Source organism: Lingula anatina, chromosome 1 (genome assembly GCF_051362555.1).
Source record: "Lingula anatina isolate TDL-2025a chromosome 1, LinAna3.0, whole genome shotgun sequence".
In the NCBI taxonomy this organism is placed as follows: domain Eukaryota; kingdom Metazoa; phylum Brachiopoda; class Lingulata; order Lingulida; family Lingulidae; genus Lingula; species Lingula anatina.
The window spans coordinates 14,573,408-14,591,523 of NC_141767.1; the positions used below are offsets into that span (position 1 = coordinate 14,573,408).

Genomic DNA, 18,116 nt, shown 5'->3' on the forward strand with positions numbered 1-18,116 from the left:
ATTATTGATTTAACACATTGATCAATTTTATTTTTTTTTAATTACTGAGATTGGTATTTAAGCGAATTATATACCCAACAACATAAATAACTTGGAAATTCGGGACAACTTTGAGGGAAAAGAGTAAACCAGCGATGTCTGTGGGAAACCAAAGATAGAGGGGTCCCTGAATGGCCCTGGCGTGGAAAGGAGGAAACTGTCACCCAGATAGAGAGTATTGTTACTGTGAGCCATCACAAAGGAGACTACAATGGAGATATACGAACACGGTTGATTCGTTCAAGGGCTTGTACTTCTACATGGTGCAGTGTAGACAAACACGTGAATCGCCAGCATCTAACATGTGGAAACTTTTATTTTCTATAGATTCACGTGTTGACATACCTTTCGCTCAACCGTTTCGTTCACCCTTGAGAGTGAACTTAAGTTCAAATTCAATAACCTGATGAATAATTACGACACGATCATGTGCTCAGTCAACAAGAAATCACCTAGTGTTGTCCAAGTGACAGTCGAATTTACGATAGAGCGCATCGATTGAACAGGGAAATCTGCATGATTAAGATTACATGCATGAAAGTCTAGTCCATACTTTAAAATAATAACAGACTTAATTCTATATCAACTTTTGCTGTTTTTTTCCTGTAACTTTATCAACAGCAGCAAGAAAATGTAGCAGTCTTCTTTTCAGTCTGATTATCTTTTGCGTGGTTCTCCCCTGTGCTAATTACAGCGAGTGTACAGTCATGCACATAAGAAGTCTTGAAAAATACTCTTGAGAGCGAGGTAATAGTGTTTCAAGTACACCACTGTTTGAGACCATTCGTTTCGTAGATTTTAAGATTAAAAATAATTTACCACAAGGCTGAAGGTGATGGGAAATACGACATATCCTTGGGAACCTGGAAAAAATAAAAGAAATTTGAGGAAGCACAACATTTTGCTCCCATTCTTGATAACGCTACTATTAATTTAGTTTGTCGAGTTTTGATTATAGCTTTCTTAATATTCACAAATATCTAATTAAAGGAAATAAGGATCAAGCTGGTGATGTAGGGCCTACTGCCAATTGCATATAGATTGCCGCTAGAAGGAAGATTGGATTCACCAGAAGTTAAAAAAAGATAACAATCATAAGATGTTATACAGGTAGGTCTAATTATCAGACCAAACATAAAAATTGAAACGAAATATTGAGGCCTAACTCCCACGCGCTAATCTTTTACCCAACCCGTGCAATCCCGTCCACTGTATTCTGTTCTGTCCAGTTAACTTAGAAATGAGGTAAGCTGGTGACGTGACAATGACAATGAAAACTTTAAATTTTTCATGCAAAATGACCAGATACAATTTAGACAGTAAAAACGTACACAGAATGATGTGGAGGAGAAGTAAATCTGATACAGACGAGATGGATTGAAAAGTTTTATATAGCATATTCTTTTTTATGTTAAATTAATAGGTAATTTTATTTTAAAGAGCTTTTATGAATTTCAACTGTATTTTCTCAGGTTTTACCCTCTCATAAGCCTCAGTAGGGTGGGTTTTATTTTTAAACGTGAGACGTAAATAAAACCATTATTATTATTATTAGTTAGAGGGAGTCCCATGTGACACATTGATTTGTTCAGGTAAGTGCCATTCTAGATTTTGACTATTACTTCACGCTATCCCAAATCTGTATGAATGGTGGACTCTCTGTGAATTGGAACCTCAGTTTATTTTAAAACACCGGGAGAAAAGTGACCACCAGATGGCACCACGATAGTAGTCATGTAGAATTGGAGCCTCGTATTCGTTTCTTGTGGAATAGCATTGAAAATAAGGGTCGCAAGCAAGTGTTTCCTTCCTAAAGCACGACTTAAAATAATTAAACTTGGCATTAAATTTTGATTGTAACGCACAAAAACATTGTATTGGTTCACGATTGTCTTGTTGTAACTTACCTGTTTTTAGTCTATTAACAAGCTCATTCGTACTTGGGCAAGCATTTTACTAATAACTTCCCTCTCTAAATCACACGATTCATAGGTCAATATCTGGAAAAAAATAAACAGGGGATCAGTTCATACGATTGTAGTGAGTTTCTACAAGTTTGAGGTTTTGTCGTAGAATTATATCCTGCATTGATATGCACTGACTGAGATATTCGTATTATGGAAGGTAAGATATATGAAAGGTACATGTATGTGCTCCACTATGGCCTCCACTGTAACTTCCCCCAAGCCCCCCCCCCCCGACCTGCCCAACTAACCACAATAGCCTGCCTCTGGGCATAATGTCAGCCTAACCCTTTTTCGCCTGGCAACGCCACATTCATCCCAATTAATGCGAAGTTTACAAAGCGTGGCGGGAAATAGAACGTTCTATGCTGGGAATGAACTTAAATGTATGCTATCCGGTATGTATCCGAAAATCGAATTTTTAAAATTTTAAAAGCAATTTTATATTTCTCAAGATTTCTTGCTTGACCCGCCCCTAAAGTTTGATTTTTTATCAATTCTAATCTAGTAATTCAGCTCTTAACGCCTTACTTACAAATAAGACAGCTCTATCTTTCTGCACATTTCAAAAGGAAATATCATCGACACAAGATACTTTGAGGGGTTTTATCTTTCCAACTTCAACCTTAAAAACGATAAGTAACTTTGAAGGGTATGTAGGCATTAAAATATGACTTTGAGAAATTTTCAAGCACTTACAGTATACTCTTTTAAAGGTGACCGGTGTAAATCGTATAAAATTTGAAAGGTTCTTCAAAGAGAGAGAAAATGAGGAAACTATTTTTGCATTGTAAACTCTCTTTAAAAAAACATAAAATACAAAATAAATATACACAAATAATCTATGTACTACGAAAAGAAAGAAAGGAAGAAAACGCCACTAAACTGTACACAGTGCTAATGGCAATATAAATGAAAAAAAAATAAATATCTAGATATCCCAAAATAGGGCCTACTGATACGGGTTAATTAGTGAAAGAATTATCGCAGTAGAACGCGGGGACGGATAAATTGATTCTTAACGTTCACCTTATAGTCTATTAACAAGAACTTACGTGAGGTTAGGACGCCTGCCTACCGATGAAGTGTGATGGAACGGCACTGACTATCGATAAGTGCCACCATGGGGATAAATTAAGGCTTGAGGTGTTCAAACGCCAAGTAGTCGATTGTGAATCGGGAACCGGTATACATGTATCCCTGACAGTGTGGTACAACAGTGGTCGCATTCAGAACAGATGATCCTCGGATCTACTGATCCGCAGATCAAATATGGCGGGCCCTACATAAAAGCAAGACCGCCTAATCCTTTAATGGTTTCCCAGCCTTCACACGGATTAAATTTCGCCTTCGAGGTGTAATTGCTAGGCCCTTGCAGGGAAGGCGCATGTGAAGGCAGGGGGATCTTTAAAGGATTATTTGGTATTGTTTTTTGGTAGGGTCGTCCATATTTAGTTTGCGTATCAGAAAGACCGCGGGTCATCTGTTGTGAATGCGACCACTGAGCGGGGCATCTATTCAGTGTCTAATCGGGAATTAAGCGGAAAGCTTTTTAGTGAGTCGCCATATTTGATCGCGGATGAGTTAATCCGCTGTGTCTTGACCAAACACATTCTTATCCACACATTTCGTTCATAGTTGACATGGATTTATGTCTATGGTGATAAGGAAGATGTTATGTACTAATTTACTGCGCAAAGTAGACATGACGTTAATGGCTTTAACTTTCCATGAAAACAACTTCGCTGAGAGCCATCCATGACCTCATACTCAGTCGATCGGGACACCGTTCTCCATTAAAATTAGTCATAAGTCGCCAATTTACAATCGGTTTTGACATTTTCGTACGAATTCCTATTTAAAAAGAATCTAAAACATGGATATCAGCCTGTCCCAGAGTGTATCCTGTAAGAGTGAATTATTCCTCCCTAGATAAAGATGCGCACATATGAGCAAAAATATAAGTTTTTTTTTTATAGTTTGACGTCATTGTCGGGAGACCGTCACAGGTCCTTGAGGGAGTCAACCAAAATGGAGAGAAGTGTCTGCTACTGAGCAGACGACTCCCTGATTACTGTGATGTTTGATGAAAGGTCAGGAATGGAGATCACATAATGGGCCCAAAATGCGAGATATGGGAAAGGATTTCGGCCATGGAAAGGCGGGAAGAAGACATCGATCTGCGAATGAAAATCAACAAAACTCGTCGAAATTCGGTAGACCTTCTTTGACATCGAAAAGTTTTTGAACCTTTTACCGTAAAAAATGCAAGAAGCAATATTTCCAAATATCACCGAAATGAATTCTCAACCTAAACAAATTAAACAAAATCTATAGTGAAGGTAATATGTAAAATTAATGGACTGATTGGAAAATTTCATCGTAAAATGAGACAAGAAGATTTGCGAAGAAGGCCGTGTCTTGATTTTGAAATTCCAAGTAAACATTGAATACTGTGCTTCTACCGAAACCTGTTGCATTATTATCATCTTTACACGCAACATGCTTATTTAAAGTTGAGGTGATATACATCTTTCATTCTACACATTTAAAGGCAATGGCATCCGTGCAAAAGTCATAGAAGTAGAGTACAGCAATTTTATGAAATTATAGAAGTAAAACGTTTTTGAGTGAAGCTATCGGTTAAACATTTCTTAGTAAAAGTGAATTTTTCCTCACCTTCACAAACATGTCCAGCATCCGAGAGAATGCTTCTATATTGTTTTGACACTGTGCTGATTTGTCCCTTATGTCCGTGGACTCTTTATTTGAAACTGGAGAAGATAAGTCTGTTGCTGATGCGGAGGAATTTCCTGGGAGAAAACGCCTGTTGTAGTCCATCTGAGGGGCGTCCTCTACATCTGCGACATCGTCACTTTTGAGAATACGTTTTCCCCAGCCTAAGCCTTTTTTTAACTCCGGGACCAAAATTTGATTACGTTTTCCCCACCCTGCTGGTGCTCTTTCTCGCTTCCCCCACCCCATAGCGCGTCGGACCGGGGACTCATTGAAAAAAGAGCGTTTACCCCATCCCATCGCTCGTTTCACCTCTTCCAGGTCGAGAGTAGTGGATCTTTTGCCCCACCCTCGTTTGTCCATCGTGCTTGCCATGTCACTGCCGGAGAAGCGTTTTCCCCAGCCACGATTTGGCCGATCCATATCATCGCCGTTATTGCCAGGAGGATTTTGAGACAGTGAATCGACAGCCGAAAGCAGGTACGAAATATCGCTCACTTGTGGCTCGCTGCGTTTTCCCCATCCCATTCTTCTTCTATATCTGTCGCCGCCTTGCACATAGCAAGATGAGAAGAGAAGTGAGTATACAAGCAGTTCGACTATTACCAAAAACGACTTCATTTTTCCTCACTGGTGGTGGAGATCTAACTGGCTACAGTCGAGGTATGTTACGGAATTTATATTCTCTCGTTGCCATCAGTGTCAACCCACTGCCAGTCCACGCCGCACGCTATGGTTGCGTCAGTCTTCAACGGGTCTTTGGCAGAGGAGAGTGTATTCAAAATCGGTGACTGACAACATTTGTTGGTGCCAAAATTAATCTCAAAAAAGTTCGATTGCAATTACAAGCAGCGTAATTATCTCTCAGAGGACTTGGTAATTAAAATTGGAACTTCTTAACGTGGTGCCTGTCATAGTTGTAAGTGTGCGAGATTAAATATTGATAGGTTGGTTGAACGGGAAATTAGAAAACGCCTGCAGACGCTTAAGACGAAAAATATTCCTGAAGGCGATGACTATAGAACGAAACATATCTTCATTGAGTTAACGCGTTTGGGAAAATATTAATAAGAAGCTTTATTGTTGAAGGGCATGAAAGTTTTAGCGGGCCATTGAAATTGAAAGAAAAACTATCTATTAGCTTGAATATTTTTTAACGAGAACAGACAAAAATGGCTTGCCTTTTAGAACGCTGCAGGTGCAAATAAAAAAATTGGTAGCATATTGCGTCACACTGTTTTTTTTTGTCAGAATTTAGTGCTATTGAATGTATCACATTTTGTAATAGGCTACATTTTCAGGTTTAGATTAAACATTCCAAAACTGAAAGTGCAACTGAAGAAGAAGAAGAAAAAGAAAGAAGAATAACAAAGAAGGAGTAGAAATGAATTATTTTCATTATTATTATTATTATTATTATTATCATAAATGTTATTGTTATTTATTTATTTATTTATTTATTTATTTATTTATTTATTCAGGGGTGGATTTAGGCCGTCTTCTGAGTCTTCCGGAACACGGTAAGATTTTCAAGTTTACATTGACGGGTATCTAATTTTTTTCTGTCGGAAGACGGTCAAAAAATGGAGGATGGATCAACAAATATAATATGGAAGACTGTCAGAAAATATTTATTTATTTACAGAACGGGCCGTGAAAAAACCGTGAAAAAATTAGGCGCATGATTTGAATGATGAAATGTTGAGGCATAAACTTGAAAACAATGCAAAACATTCGTGGGTGAAGATAGGTGCTTTGATTATATCATCTAAAATTTATCACTCAATCAAAGTGACGTTCCAGGGTTCAGGCGTAGGCCGGAGATGACCCGCGTCCCTTAATTCTTGAAGCACTTTATCACGTGGGTTCCTCCCGATTGACTTCCCCAACAAGAGTAGGTATGCCTTTTTTTCTCCTTCTGTGAGGTCCATTACAGTTATTTATTTCAGTTTCCCCTTTTTTTTCAAAACGTCCCCCGAAATAGAAATTAGTATTGGAGACTTACGTGGTAAGCCCACGGTGTGCACAAAGCACGTCAAGACGGAATGTGCTATCTTTCAATATTTCAAGAAAGGAACACGTTGATTAAAAGCTAGATATCTTGTATAGCAGAATATTGCTCAAAAGAGAAAGGGAATATCATTGAACATCATTGAACATCATTGATATCACTATTTCAGTGACTAAAGGGATACATTGAAACACAGAATCCCGACTGCATTTTCCCTGATTCACTATTATTTGGTACCTTAAAGTACAATAAAAATGCTTCATTGCGTAAATCTATAACTGGGATTACGCTACTGCGCATATTTTTGTACCCTTTGTGGCCAAGTGCATTACGTGTATGTAAAAACGCAGTTACTATCTTGATGGCCAACACGCTGTTGCTGTTTTTTTTTTGGCTATGCCTTGCTGCTGACCTTATTCGATTGATTACCTATATTTGTAATTAGAGACACCATATTTGTTAGACCGAGGCCGTATTAAGAGACGCTGGATGAGTGTCTTCGACAAAATGCCAAGCCATAGATCTACAGTGTCTAAATGTTCCCATATTAGTTAATTGCGGTACTTATACAATCGTTAAATTCATGGATAGGTATATTAGCTTAAATAAAAAGTTTATGGCCTAATCAAAACCATAACAAATTAAAAACAGCGACTCAAGTTACAGGATCCTATTAGTATTTACACTTAAAAGAGCATTTTTAAAGGCGTGTTTGAACTGACGGCCCTGGACCATTAGATTGCTGAACATGGGCTTCTAGTGCTGAGGCACCACGAAACTTCTTTGCTATTGGGTGACGTAAACTACAAATGATTTGTCTTAGTGCCGACCCTCTTGGCTTGAGTACAAATGGATTCCACTACTACATATTCTTCCCCTAGGCTAGAATATAAATGGTTACGTGCATTGATTGAAGACTGGTTTTGCGAGAAAATGTATTTTTAAACAGATTTCGTAATTTCATTTCTCAAAAAATGTCACGTGCCTTTAGAGACAGGACGAATCATCCGTAAAGGAGATGAGGACAATTTTAGGACTACAAAAATCCAACGAACAAACACCACTTTTTTTATTATCCTTGCTTAGAGATCTGGGGATCCGTCTCTAGAGAATAAGGATTGCCTACTAATAAGCCCAGTCAATATTTTCTCGACTCGACACTGTAGCCACCTTTTACTTTCAATCTTACTGCTTTTTTGCATCATAACCAAATTATTTGTTATTCCTCAAGGACTACATTTACCAGAAAGAATGCCAGTAATAAAAACTATGGGAATATAGAAATGAAATCGTTGCATTAAAATAAGTATAGGCGAGATAAACGATATTGCCAAAGTAGTATAACGCCTGGCACCAACACGGCCATCCCCAGGGAACCCGCACTGACGTTTATCGTGTTCTTCCCACTTGCGGAACAAACAAAACGTTTCTATTTAAAGAAAAACATGGACATTTTGTTATATTTTTAGCGTATTTCACCATGTTTCGCAATACGTTTGATCGCAAAATTAGGTTTGAACGCGGAGCAGTTGTTTTACGCTTCTCATTTGGAGCATCCTTTCCCTTGCGTCATTTTAGTCAAAGTTGATTGGAAATGACCTTTAAAGTGCACGTGTTAATTGTGGAAAATTGACAATTAGCTGTTTTGTTTCTTTCCCCCAAGCAGTGGTTGATGTTTTTAAAGTTAAAAATTCATTTAACATAAAATATCCATCTATGTATAACTTGTGTATCATGTACGTCATGTAACATCTATCTCTCTACACTGCCCACCAAATCTAACCTGAGGCCAACTTAGGCTTTTAATTGAATACACTAATGAACCCTGGATAACAAGAAAAGGGAGGGGTATTGATTCCTGGAGAACGGTTTTCGTAGAAACAGCGCAGAATGCGATCCTAGATTTTTCGCACAACAAAGAATGCGAAACCAAAGCTTGACTAATTCTTCTCTCCTTGTTGCAGTCATAATACATTGGTGCAGATGCCTGTGTGGAGTGCCACGCGACTGATTATGCCTTGCCACACGCACTCACTTCTATATTGCTACCTACGATGCATAGTGCAACATATCCATTTTTTTTCTGACACGCTATAGAATCCCTTAGAACAAATAAAATGATGTCAGGACACCTCAGTTAATATGCTTGGATGCAAATGCGTGCACTTACGAACCCCAAGTGTTTTGCTATAGGCCAAAAGCCAAAAGAAGTTAAAATATCACAGAACCTACTAGTATTGTGTTATTCCGCACCTTGGCTGTAACAGTGCCTTTCCCTTTTGTATCAGAAGCATTCACTTTTAGTCGAATGAATGCATTTTGTATACATAAGACAAAATAAGGTCATAACTCAAAGTTATTGTGCTGTTACAAGGCATTCACCTTTCGACTTCTTATCAAAATTCTCAACTGACCAGTGTCATTTATTGACAGGAAGAGAATTGCGGTAGTTGAGATAGCTTCGCATTTTTATTCAAGTTGAACCGCCGTCGCAATAACATATATTTGTGTATTCTTCTGAAATGTCCAGCCAATCAAACTTTCCTTATGACCGTTACTTTCACGATTTGCTAGCAAAATATTCACATTAAAACGCGTAAAAAATTTAAAGGCATATCTTATATAAGATCTGAAGCTATGGAAATTGTAAAGGTACTTTCTTTTTTCTTACATCTGTTAGAATCCTCTTTTTTTTACGCGGGAGTACACGCTCACGGTACACTTGTCTATATATCTTTTGTCAAAGGTTGAAAATTAAGTGTAAACTCCTACAGTGTACTTTAAGAAACATAATCCTCAAACCAAAATCGGAATTAACGCCCTAGATGATAAAAGAAGCAACTTGAGCGTTTCTGTCTGATTGATAATGTTTGTTCTTTCACTTACGTTTACATGAGGGATAAGTGTGATCCAGTATTAGCTGGCAGTGGTCTGTGAAAGGCGACATGTATTCTGTCATTTTAGGTGGGGTTGAGGTTAAGGCAGCAAGCCATCCGGAGTCTTCTCAGTTTCCTCTCTCTGTAGTTTGAGTAAATTTTATAATTACCCACGAAAAAAAGGAACACGATATATTTAAAAAATCCTGCGCGTCATACCCGTATTTAATTTCATAACCCTTGATATTTATGTGACAACAAAAAAAATATAAATAATTATTAGATGGCACTGTACTATACGCAATTTTCCGGTAATTTATGTCGCAGTTCATGTAATTCACCAACACCACAGAAAGAAAAACAAATAGGAATGAAAGCAAAATAACCCATTCAGCCATGAATAACAACGAGTATTACCATACGCTTTTGAATCCTACTGCGATTTGTGCTCATATTGAGCCTATGTACACTCTTAATTTGTGAGGCTTTTAATGGATGGGCAAACAAGGGTGCTTGATGAACAAATATGAGTGAGGGATCGGGCTAGTTCGAGGTAGCACAACCACTGAAGTGATTATTAAGCGACGTTGGTCCCCTTAGCGACAGTCCACCAAATTGATAACTGACCAGACATCAGTACCCACGGGGAAGAAGAGCCACTTACTGCAGGATCTTCTTGTTGTCACCATGCCGCTTCCCCAGATAGACATCGGGGTGCGCAACACCACTTCACTGAGCGACCTGAAGAGGCTGCGTTCCTTTATGAACGACTATATAGTTAAAGAACGCAGGTAAGTCGAGTTCAGGCTTTGTTATAGTGTTGGTTACCGCCAGGTGTCTGATTTATTTTGCCTTAGATCATTTTAAATTACAAAATAACCAAAACTTTCGGATGATAGATTTACACTATCCATGTATATCTTGAATTGTTGAAGTATTGTTATACACTGTATGTGCCTTGACTTATTTCATCACAATGGTAAACAGGAAAAAAACGGAAGTTTTGCTGAAAGATTCATGAATAAAAGCTTATTAGGAACTTATTTCTACAATTATGTTTTCTTCCCGACTGTAAAAATGGCAAGTCAACCAGATCGGCAAAATTATGGAAATAGATCTATCATATTCATTTCATTGTTGAAGGGAGATATTTTTTGTCTGTATTTTATTTTTTTTCTAACCTAAGGTAACAAAAAATAAAAAAAATATTATAACAATATTAAGTAATGAATTGCACAAATAACGAAGAAGCAACTTAAGAACTTTTATTCAGCAGTAGTAAGGAGTTACACAAAGGAAAGCGTGTTTGATTATCGAGTGGAGTAGGTTTATTGAGTTTTGCCACTCGTTCTCCCCAAAAACTCTCCTCTAAACATTTGCTTCTTTTCATTTTCCAATTACTCCATGTTGTTTACAGACGGAAGCAAAAACTAAGTAAAAGCGATGAACACCTTCCAATATTAAGTTTTGATTCCACGTCCTCAGTGCGAGGGGATGGCATGGCAGTGAATCTGCAAGGAGAAGCAACAAAATCTGGTAAGAGCCAAATGCAACCAGTATCAATAGTGATTTTTATTTGATAAACTTCTCACTGAAAGGCAAAGGTATCCAAAAAATCCTGTCCTTTCCTGGCACCCCAAATGGCCATCAAACACCAACCCCCATTCATTATAAGACGATTTTAATTAAAATTCTTTTCGGTAGGTTTTGGAGCCATACCTATCTTTCACTAGATTCCTTCTTCCCACGATTTTGGACAGTAATCTCATATAGGAGTTAAAGAATGAAGAATAGTATTCATATATTAAACTTCACTACATAAATTATATGAATACATGCTGAAAATTCATAATATGCGCTGAAAATCCATAACATGCGGATCCAGAATATATAAAGAATGATGGGATGGGTGACCCCCGTTCGAAGTACAATGGTTCGAGAAAAAAAAAACTTTCTTTTTTACAGTTTACCGATCCGAATTGAAGTTTGAGCCTATACTTACATCTGCTGGGCGTAAAGCAAAGTTCGGACCCGCACCGGGCAGACCAAACAACAAAAAACACGGCGAGTCCGGTAAGTTTACAGTCATCGCGTATGTAACGTTTATCTTTATGTGCGCCTCTCTTTCAATTGCATTAGAGAAGCTCAATGACAAGCTCTGATATTGTGCCTCTTTTGAAAAAAGTATATACCAGAAATATACTTCAACTTTTGTTTTTTTTTTTTCAATGAGATATATCACATAATCCCAGCATATTAATGTTGGATCAACATGTATAAATCCAGAAAATTTTAATTATATGCTTGTTTATGGAGGCTTAAAATTAAGATCAGATGGTTATATGCCCATGTGAAGAACGTGTATTATTTTTGTTACGTTTGTTATCGATTAGACTTCTTTGACTTATGACTTTGAAAACCTTTTAGATTAGTTGTAAGTGATATTCTGTTCTTCTCGTTAATTTATAATGACACAAGTCAGTTGTTTATGGCAACTGAAGTAACGTTTCTATTATCCACAAACACGTTTGAGCGCAGCGCCTTTGCGTGTAGGAATTATCAATTTGGCAATGGTCAGTAAAAGTTAAGTTTAAAAAATTATTTTCTTTCACAAACAAGAAAAAAAAACTGTAGACATAACGCTTTATTTTTTAACCGAAAACTCCCCACAAGGTTGAATAGTCGACTGAGTATTAGCATTTAAATCCTTTGTTTCCTTGCGACTGTCACGGTCAGTGACCTTTCTCAGACTGACGTTTGAGATGACCACTAAATACGACGTCAGGCATTAATAAACGCGCACACCACTCATCCGCAGGCGGAAAGAGTTTTCATCATAACTACAAACTGCGTGGGCAGAACAGGTTATCTGCACCTTTATTGGGTGGATTGAAAGTAAAGTGATAAAAATGTTTCATAAAATATTTATTCTTTCACATTAAGCGCCATCATTTTCCAACAAATCTATCATCTCTCTTCAAGAGTGTGGTGTTTTCTACATTAAAAAATTGACAGTAAGAGAGTGGAAGACCGAATGTAATTTTGATAACCGCATAATGCATTTTGTACTTTATTTTTGAGTCAATCATGATTCTTTTTTTTTAATTTTCAGTGTCAAACGTTAATGCAGATACCAAAGGAAAGATGGCACCAAAAGACGAAAACTCCGCAAAATTAAATCAAAACATCACAGATAAAGACAAACCAAAGCCACCAAAAAAGAAAAAAGAGAAAGAACAGAATCTTCATAGTGAACAAGAAGGAAAAGAAAAACTTACACTAGGTAAAAGTGAACTCATTCCAGAGAAGAAGCTGTTAGAGAGGCGGTCTTCCTTCATTGAACTATTTAAACAAAAGCCAAAAAACCAACACCAAACCGCTAAACCTCCGGCGGACTATGAGCCCCCACAAGTTCATTCCAGTCTTGATTTCCCAAGTCCTTACGTGTCACAACTGGGACACCCGATGCACAGACACTTACGATCACAAACTCAAATTGCTGTGCGACCCTCACCCGAGGAAGAGGAAAGGATGATCGATATCCAACGCCGAAAAATCGTCCGTTCTCGCTCTGTTCAAGCAAAAAGATCTGCAGCAAGCGCCTTGCTTGCTCGTGACAAAAAGACTTTGCAATTTAAGCGAGCCAAGGCCGTTTACAAAGTGAATGTCGAAGAGGAGCGTGCTTTGAGGCAAAAGACGTTTTATGATTCATTGGAAAAACTTCAGCTTCAACATGTAATGGATCATAATAAACGCATCAAAGACGAAAGCCGAAAAAGAGATGAGGCATTAAACAAAAGACACCGAGAACTTACAGAACTTCACGACAGATTTGAAAGAGAACGCACTCAACGGTGGAACTCTCAGTACGTTTCTTCAAAGAGGTTTAACACTGATATCAAAATTGTTGCAAAGAAAGAGAAAAGCGACCATGCAAAACCAAGAAAACAAAAGAAAAATTCATACTTGCACTTTAGCAAGTCTAAAGTCCATGCTCAGAACGTTGAGAGGTATTCATCCCTTTTCAGCAGTGGTACATCCGGGCACCCCCGATGGGGTCCCGTGGCGTCACCTGCTCTACAAGTTGCCCTGATGGGAATGACGTAATCTGGGACAATCCAATCTTCGGATGTGACATTTTTTATTTATTTATTTATTTATTTTTGCGTTTTATGAAAAAAAAGCAACAAACAACAACTTGGCACTTCGCGGCCACCATAATCACACCTGCCACATATGTTGAACCCTTCACTGTATTACAAGTAGTTAGGTTACCAAGCTGCACTAGGACCCATATATAGGGCCTACATTGATGATGGGTGTTGGATACCCTCTACCAGGGCGAGTGATGGATTTTTTTACAGATATTCACAGATATGTCTCTAGCTAGATAGATAGTCATTTACAGCTGAACTCATGGGTTTAGCTGAAAATGACCATCTATCTAGCTAGAGACATATCTGTGCATATCTGTAAAAAATCTATCACTCACCCTGGTAGAGGGTAGGTGTTGGATCTTACTCGTGATTGAAAGCACACATGATGTTAACGCGAACTCGAGATTGACTAAGCCGCACATAGTACATGTAGCAACTCTCTCTTCTCGTAAGGTATAAGCTGTGAGTAGAAGGTTATTGCTAACGTCTGTACCAACTCCTATGAATATCATTGTTATTTGCCTTCAACGTAAAGATGTAAGGACTTGGTAGTATACTTCGACATAGTGGAATTTATCTCTGTTTGTAGAAGAAATCAGATCACAGCAAATATTCTTTAAAATAGCGCAGGTTACAAGCATCCGCACTGAATTTTTTAGGCCAGGTTTTACCAAAGAGTAAGAAAAAGAATAATCCACTAAAATTTATTGACGAATCATAAATATGATAAAAAAACTACAACCCAAAGCTTCAATCGCTTTCATCATTTGTTTAACATAAGGTTGGTTTTTTATTTGGTCCGCTCAATAAAAATGAAATACAGCGTATAAGCTAAAGACTCCCTGTACTGAAAGATCATCCTTTTTTGAGATGTGTAATTTCATTATACGTCAGTTGTTGCTCAAATGAGAACATGGTGCCTACTGTGAAATAATCTCAGTTAAAGTAACTGTAGCGATAGATTTCTATGTATGTTATGTAATAAGAATCGGAACTTCACATTGGTGAGAATACTGATTTATTCTATTTATGTATATATAAAATACGTATAACTATACATTTCTATGTATGCTTTGTAATAAGAATCGGAGTGAAGACTTCACATCAGAAGTTCACATTGGCGAGAATACCGATTTGTTCTTTTTGCGTATAAATAAAATACACTTCAAATACAATCTTAGGGTCATTTTGTTGCCCCTCCCCCGCCCCCCATGATAGAGTTCTCTTCCCATTCATTTGTACAGGTAAGCCTCGCCCTAGATTTTGACACCGGCTTGCAATTGGAGAAGTCTGATTTGTCATCTCCAGAATTCATCAGTGAAAGGGTTAACAGGTGAAGACGGCCATAATTGTCTGCTTCACAAGAAGATCTTTAACAACGCTTGCCGGTGCCTCAAGCTGATTTCCACGTATCTACACCACTAAAATAAAACAGTCAGTCACCCCTCTGTCGATGCGAAGTAATTTGCTGGGAACAAAAGAAAAAAAAGCACAATTATATGAGAGCTTGCTTGATCGAGGAGAAGGTGCCTCCCCAGGCTCCGATGAACACTCATTATCACTTATTGTAAATACAGATGTTGGTGTGAATAAATTTATTGCACCTGGATGCTGGTAACAATTATTCATATCTTGCTACAATAAATGTTAAGTAATTTCTCCACGTACTTCATGTTTCTGATGCTTAAGGGCAGGAATGTGCTTAAAATATACAGTTTTGACAATTTTTTTTATATCTTTGGCTGATAAAATGCTGTTACGATAACACTGTTGCTGTGGTCATTGGAAGCAATTAGTACTGGAATGTACTGTAGAATCATATCAGCCTTTTTTTTTTCATTTCTCAAGATTAATTGCATGGATATTTTTGTTTGTTTATTTGTTTGTTTGTTCGTTTGTTTGTTTGTTTTGGCTTGTGCATATTTGAACATTGGCCCCTATTCTGAAAACGCCATTCCTTCATTTGATTGCACAATCTACCAATGAGTTAGCACATTACATGCAAATTAGCACGCAGACAGCCCTGTGAATATGTGCGCCCCTGAATAACACATTTTCCGCAATATTCAATCCCAGTGAATGCAATATTCATCGCTTATGGTTTCAGGAGACCAAGAAAACATTAGGATCATTTGGCAGCACTTCCACGGGACTGAGTTTTTTCTTTTAGTTTTTTCCTCCACAGAGGCTGAGTTAAAAGGGGCAATCGGTGCTTTTTCTAAACGATACTTCAAGAAGAAGCGCAGTGATCGAGTTAGTCATACGCTTTACAATAAATACATAATAAGATAATTGGTAATATAATAAATAACTTCTGTTCACTTTCTACCCACGATTTGGTATTGATATTGGTTCAGTCGACGCGTAGATAGGCCTCACTGCAATATAGGATAGAGAATAATGATTGTTCTTGCGCTCAATCGTGCAGGCCTTTTTTTGCATAGAATGAAATGAAAATTTACACACATACTACAAACATGCACGCACACACACACACATACAACACAAAACATAAAAAATTATCTATTAGGGTGCACCGCACCCTAATAGATAAATGCTTAATACCATTCTCGATATAAACTTTCAGCGACCTTGTATAAAAAGGCAAAATTTTAACGAAGCATACCATGCTATAGAAAAGAAGTAGGAAATGCTTTATCCCAGATGGTAGTATGTATTCCACAGGTAAAAATATACACACCGCATGATACAAGTAAACAGATAATCCGAACGGTGATATAATTATTACCTACATAATTACATATACTGTGGTTACATAATTGATATTTAGAAACATTGAAATAAATAGAGCGATTATTAGCAATATAGGCCATAAATGGAACATTGCCATAAATAGAGCGGTTATAGGCCTTACAGGCTATAGCTTAATATTTTCATTGTGCATGAAGAATTGTAAGAAGGATGATACAATTTATTGGTTTGAGTCAAAGAGTTGGAATTTCAAAAACAACATCGCTTTATTAAAGCTGAAGCCATTTTTTGTTCTTGTAAAGCTGTCCAGATCTCCATATTAATGTTTGTGTAAAGGCCATGCCTTCCACCACACAGTGAACTACATGTATCATTGTTTCAAAATAATTCATTAATTCAGGCGCACTTCCATTCAATTCATTACAAAATTTAAATCTGATTTCAATTATTCCCCATGCGAAGTGTTTTAGTCTGGCTGCAGAGTTTTATTAAAATATTTATAGCCTTTACTATTTTTTACTGACAGAGGAAAGAAGGGGTGAGACATTATTTTCACGACTCAAATTAAATCTGCATGCAAAAAAGTCAGTCAGTAGAAAGGACTTTATAACTGCACCTTCTTCAAATTTCTGGTCGTTAATTTGACCTTCTTAATTTTCCAGGGGAGGTAAGCGGGTCCTACATGTGCAAATATAATTTTTTTATGGGGAAATAATGTAACGAAAGTCTGTGGTATTTCTTCAAGAAATCCTATTTGAAACTGTATGGTGGCATTTGATCAGACTTAGTGGCAAAAGTTTGACACAACTACTCGCTTAAAGAAATACGTGATTATCTTTCATTTCCTAGGATGGGCGTGTTTGCATAAAACATTTCTCAGTCAACAAACGATCCGAATCGGCTGTGTGTCCGTGTCCCTTTTCCTTCGCCATATTGTTTTCTAACGGGGCGAGCCCCCTCTGCCGCATGGATTTGTATTTGATTTATACACATCAACTGTCCCAGTATGAATCACAACAATGATTCCACAACTTTCCAGGAATCAAATAATATGATAGAGATAAAGAGAGAGAAAATAAAACCATTGGGAGTGAGTCACACAGAATACATCTTTACTAGCCGTCTCAGCCAGCACACACATCTAGGACCCAGATGGGTACAATGTAGGTGGTGGGATTGCTAGGCAGATGCTAAACTCCGTGGCCTTATCTGGGTCCCTGATGGGTCTTATATGGGCCTGCCTATTTCATGGGTCACTGCACTTTGTATACAATGTATGTAGAGATTCCTCATGTCTGTTGTTGAGACTGCATGTTTGAGACTATATATATATATATATGCAACATTTGAGCCTATTTTTGAGTAAATTGGAGCTTATGATTATACCTGTACTTTGTCCGAATTTTAATCTTTAAATATCTTAATCCCTAAAAAGGCTGCCCATTTTGTGGCCTTCTATCACCAAACCCCCTACATTAGCCCACGTCGGACCATATACAGGTAAATCTTATACAGGACACTAATTTTAGTCTATCTGTGCTTGCCCACATGAGACCCACATAAAGCCCATTGACAAATCTATCTGGGACCCACATCACAGCCCATGTAAGCCCTCATATGG

At 37.7% G+C, this 18,116-nt stretch overlaps 2 protein-coding genes across 2 annotated transcripts; one reads left to right on the top strand and one right to left on the bottom strand.

The window, feature by feature from the left end:
* Window positions 1-326: 326 nt before the first annotated feature.
* LOC106179816 (uncharacterized) lies at window positions 327-5,690 on the bottom strand. Its single transcript, XM_013563584.2, has 3 exons — window positions 4,683-5,690; window positions 1,947-2,039; window positions 327-902 (listed from the first exon to the last, which is right to left on the bottom strand). Exons 1-2 carry the CDS (start codon window positions 5,358-5,360, stop codon window positions 1,953-1,955), a joined length of 765 nt encoding a protein of 254 aa, XP_013419038.1. The 5' UTR covers window positions 5,361-5,690; the 3' UTR covers window positions 327-902; window positions 1,947-1,952.
* A 4,398-nt stretch (window positions 5,691-10,088) lies between these two features.
* On the top strand, window positions 10,089-14,885 carry LOC106179815 (uncharacterized). The gene is made up of 4 exons (XM_013563583.2): window positions 10,089-10,417; window positions 11,044-11,162; window positions 11,592-11,699; window positions 12,739-14,885. Exons 1-4 carry the CDS (start codon window positions 10,314-10,316, stop codon window positions 13,731-13,733), a joined length of 1,326 nt encoding a protein of 441 aa, XP_013419037.2. The 5' UTR covers window positions 10,089-10,313; the 3' UTR covers window positions 13,734-14,885.
* The last annotated feature ends 3,231 nt before the right edge of the window (window positions 14,886-18,116 follow it).

Coding starts and splice junctions, on each gene's coding strand:
- LOC106179816 (XM_013563584.2), bottom strand. CDS start 5,360: ATGAAGTCGTTTTTGGTAATAGTCGAACTGCTTGTATACTCACTTCTC. Junction 2,040..4,682: donor TGCTGGACATGTTTGTGAAG/GTGAGGAAAAAT, acceptor ATTTTTTTCCAG/ATATTGACCTATGAATCGTG.
- LOC106179815 (XM_013563583.2), top strand. CDS start 10,314: ATGCCGCTTCCCCAGATAGACATCGGGGTGCGCAACACCACTTCACTG. Junction 10,418..11,043: donor TATATAGTTAAAGAACGCAG/GTAAGTCGAGTT, acceptor TGTTGTTTACAG/ACGGAAGCAAAAACTAAGTA. Junction 11,163..11,591: donor AGGAGAAGCAACAAAATCTG/GTAAGAGCCAAA, acceptor TCTTTTTTACAG/TTTACCGATCCGAATTGAAG.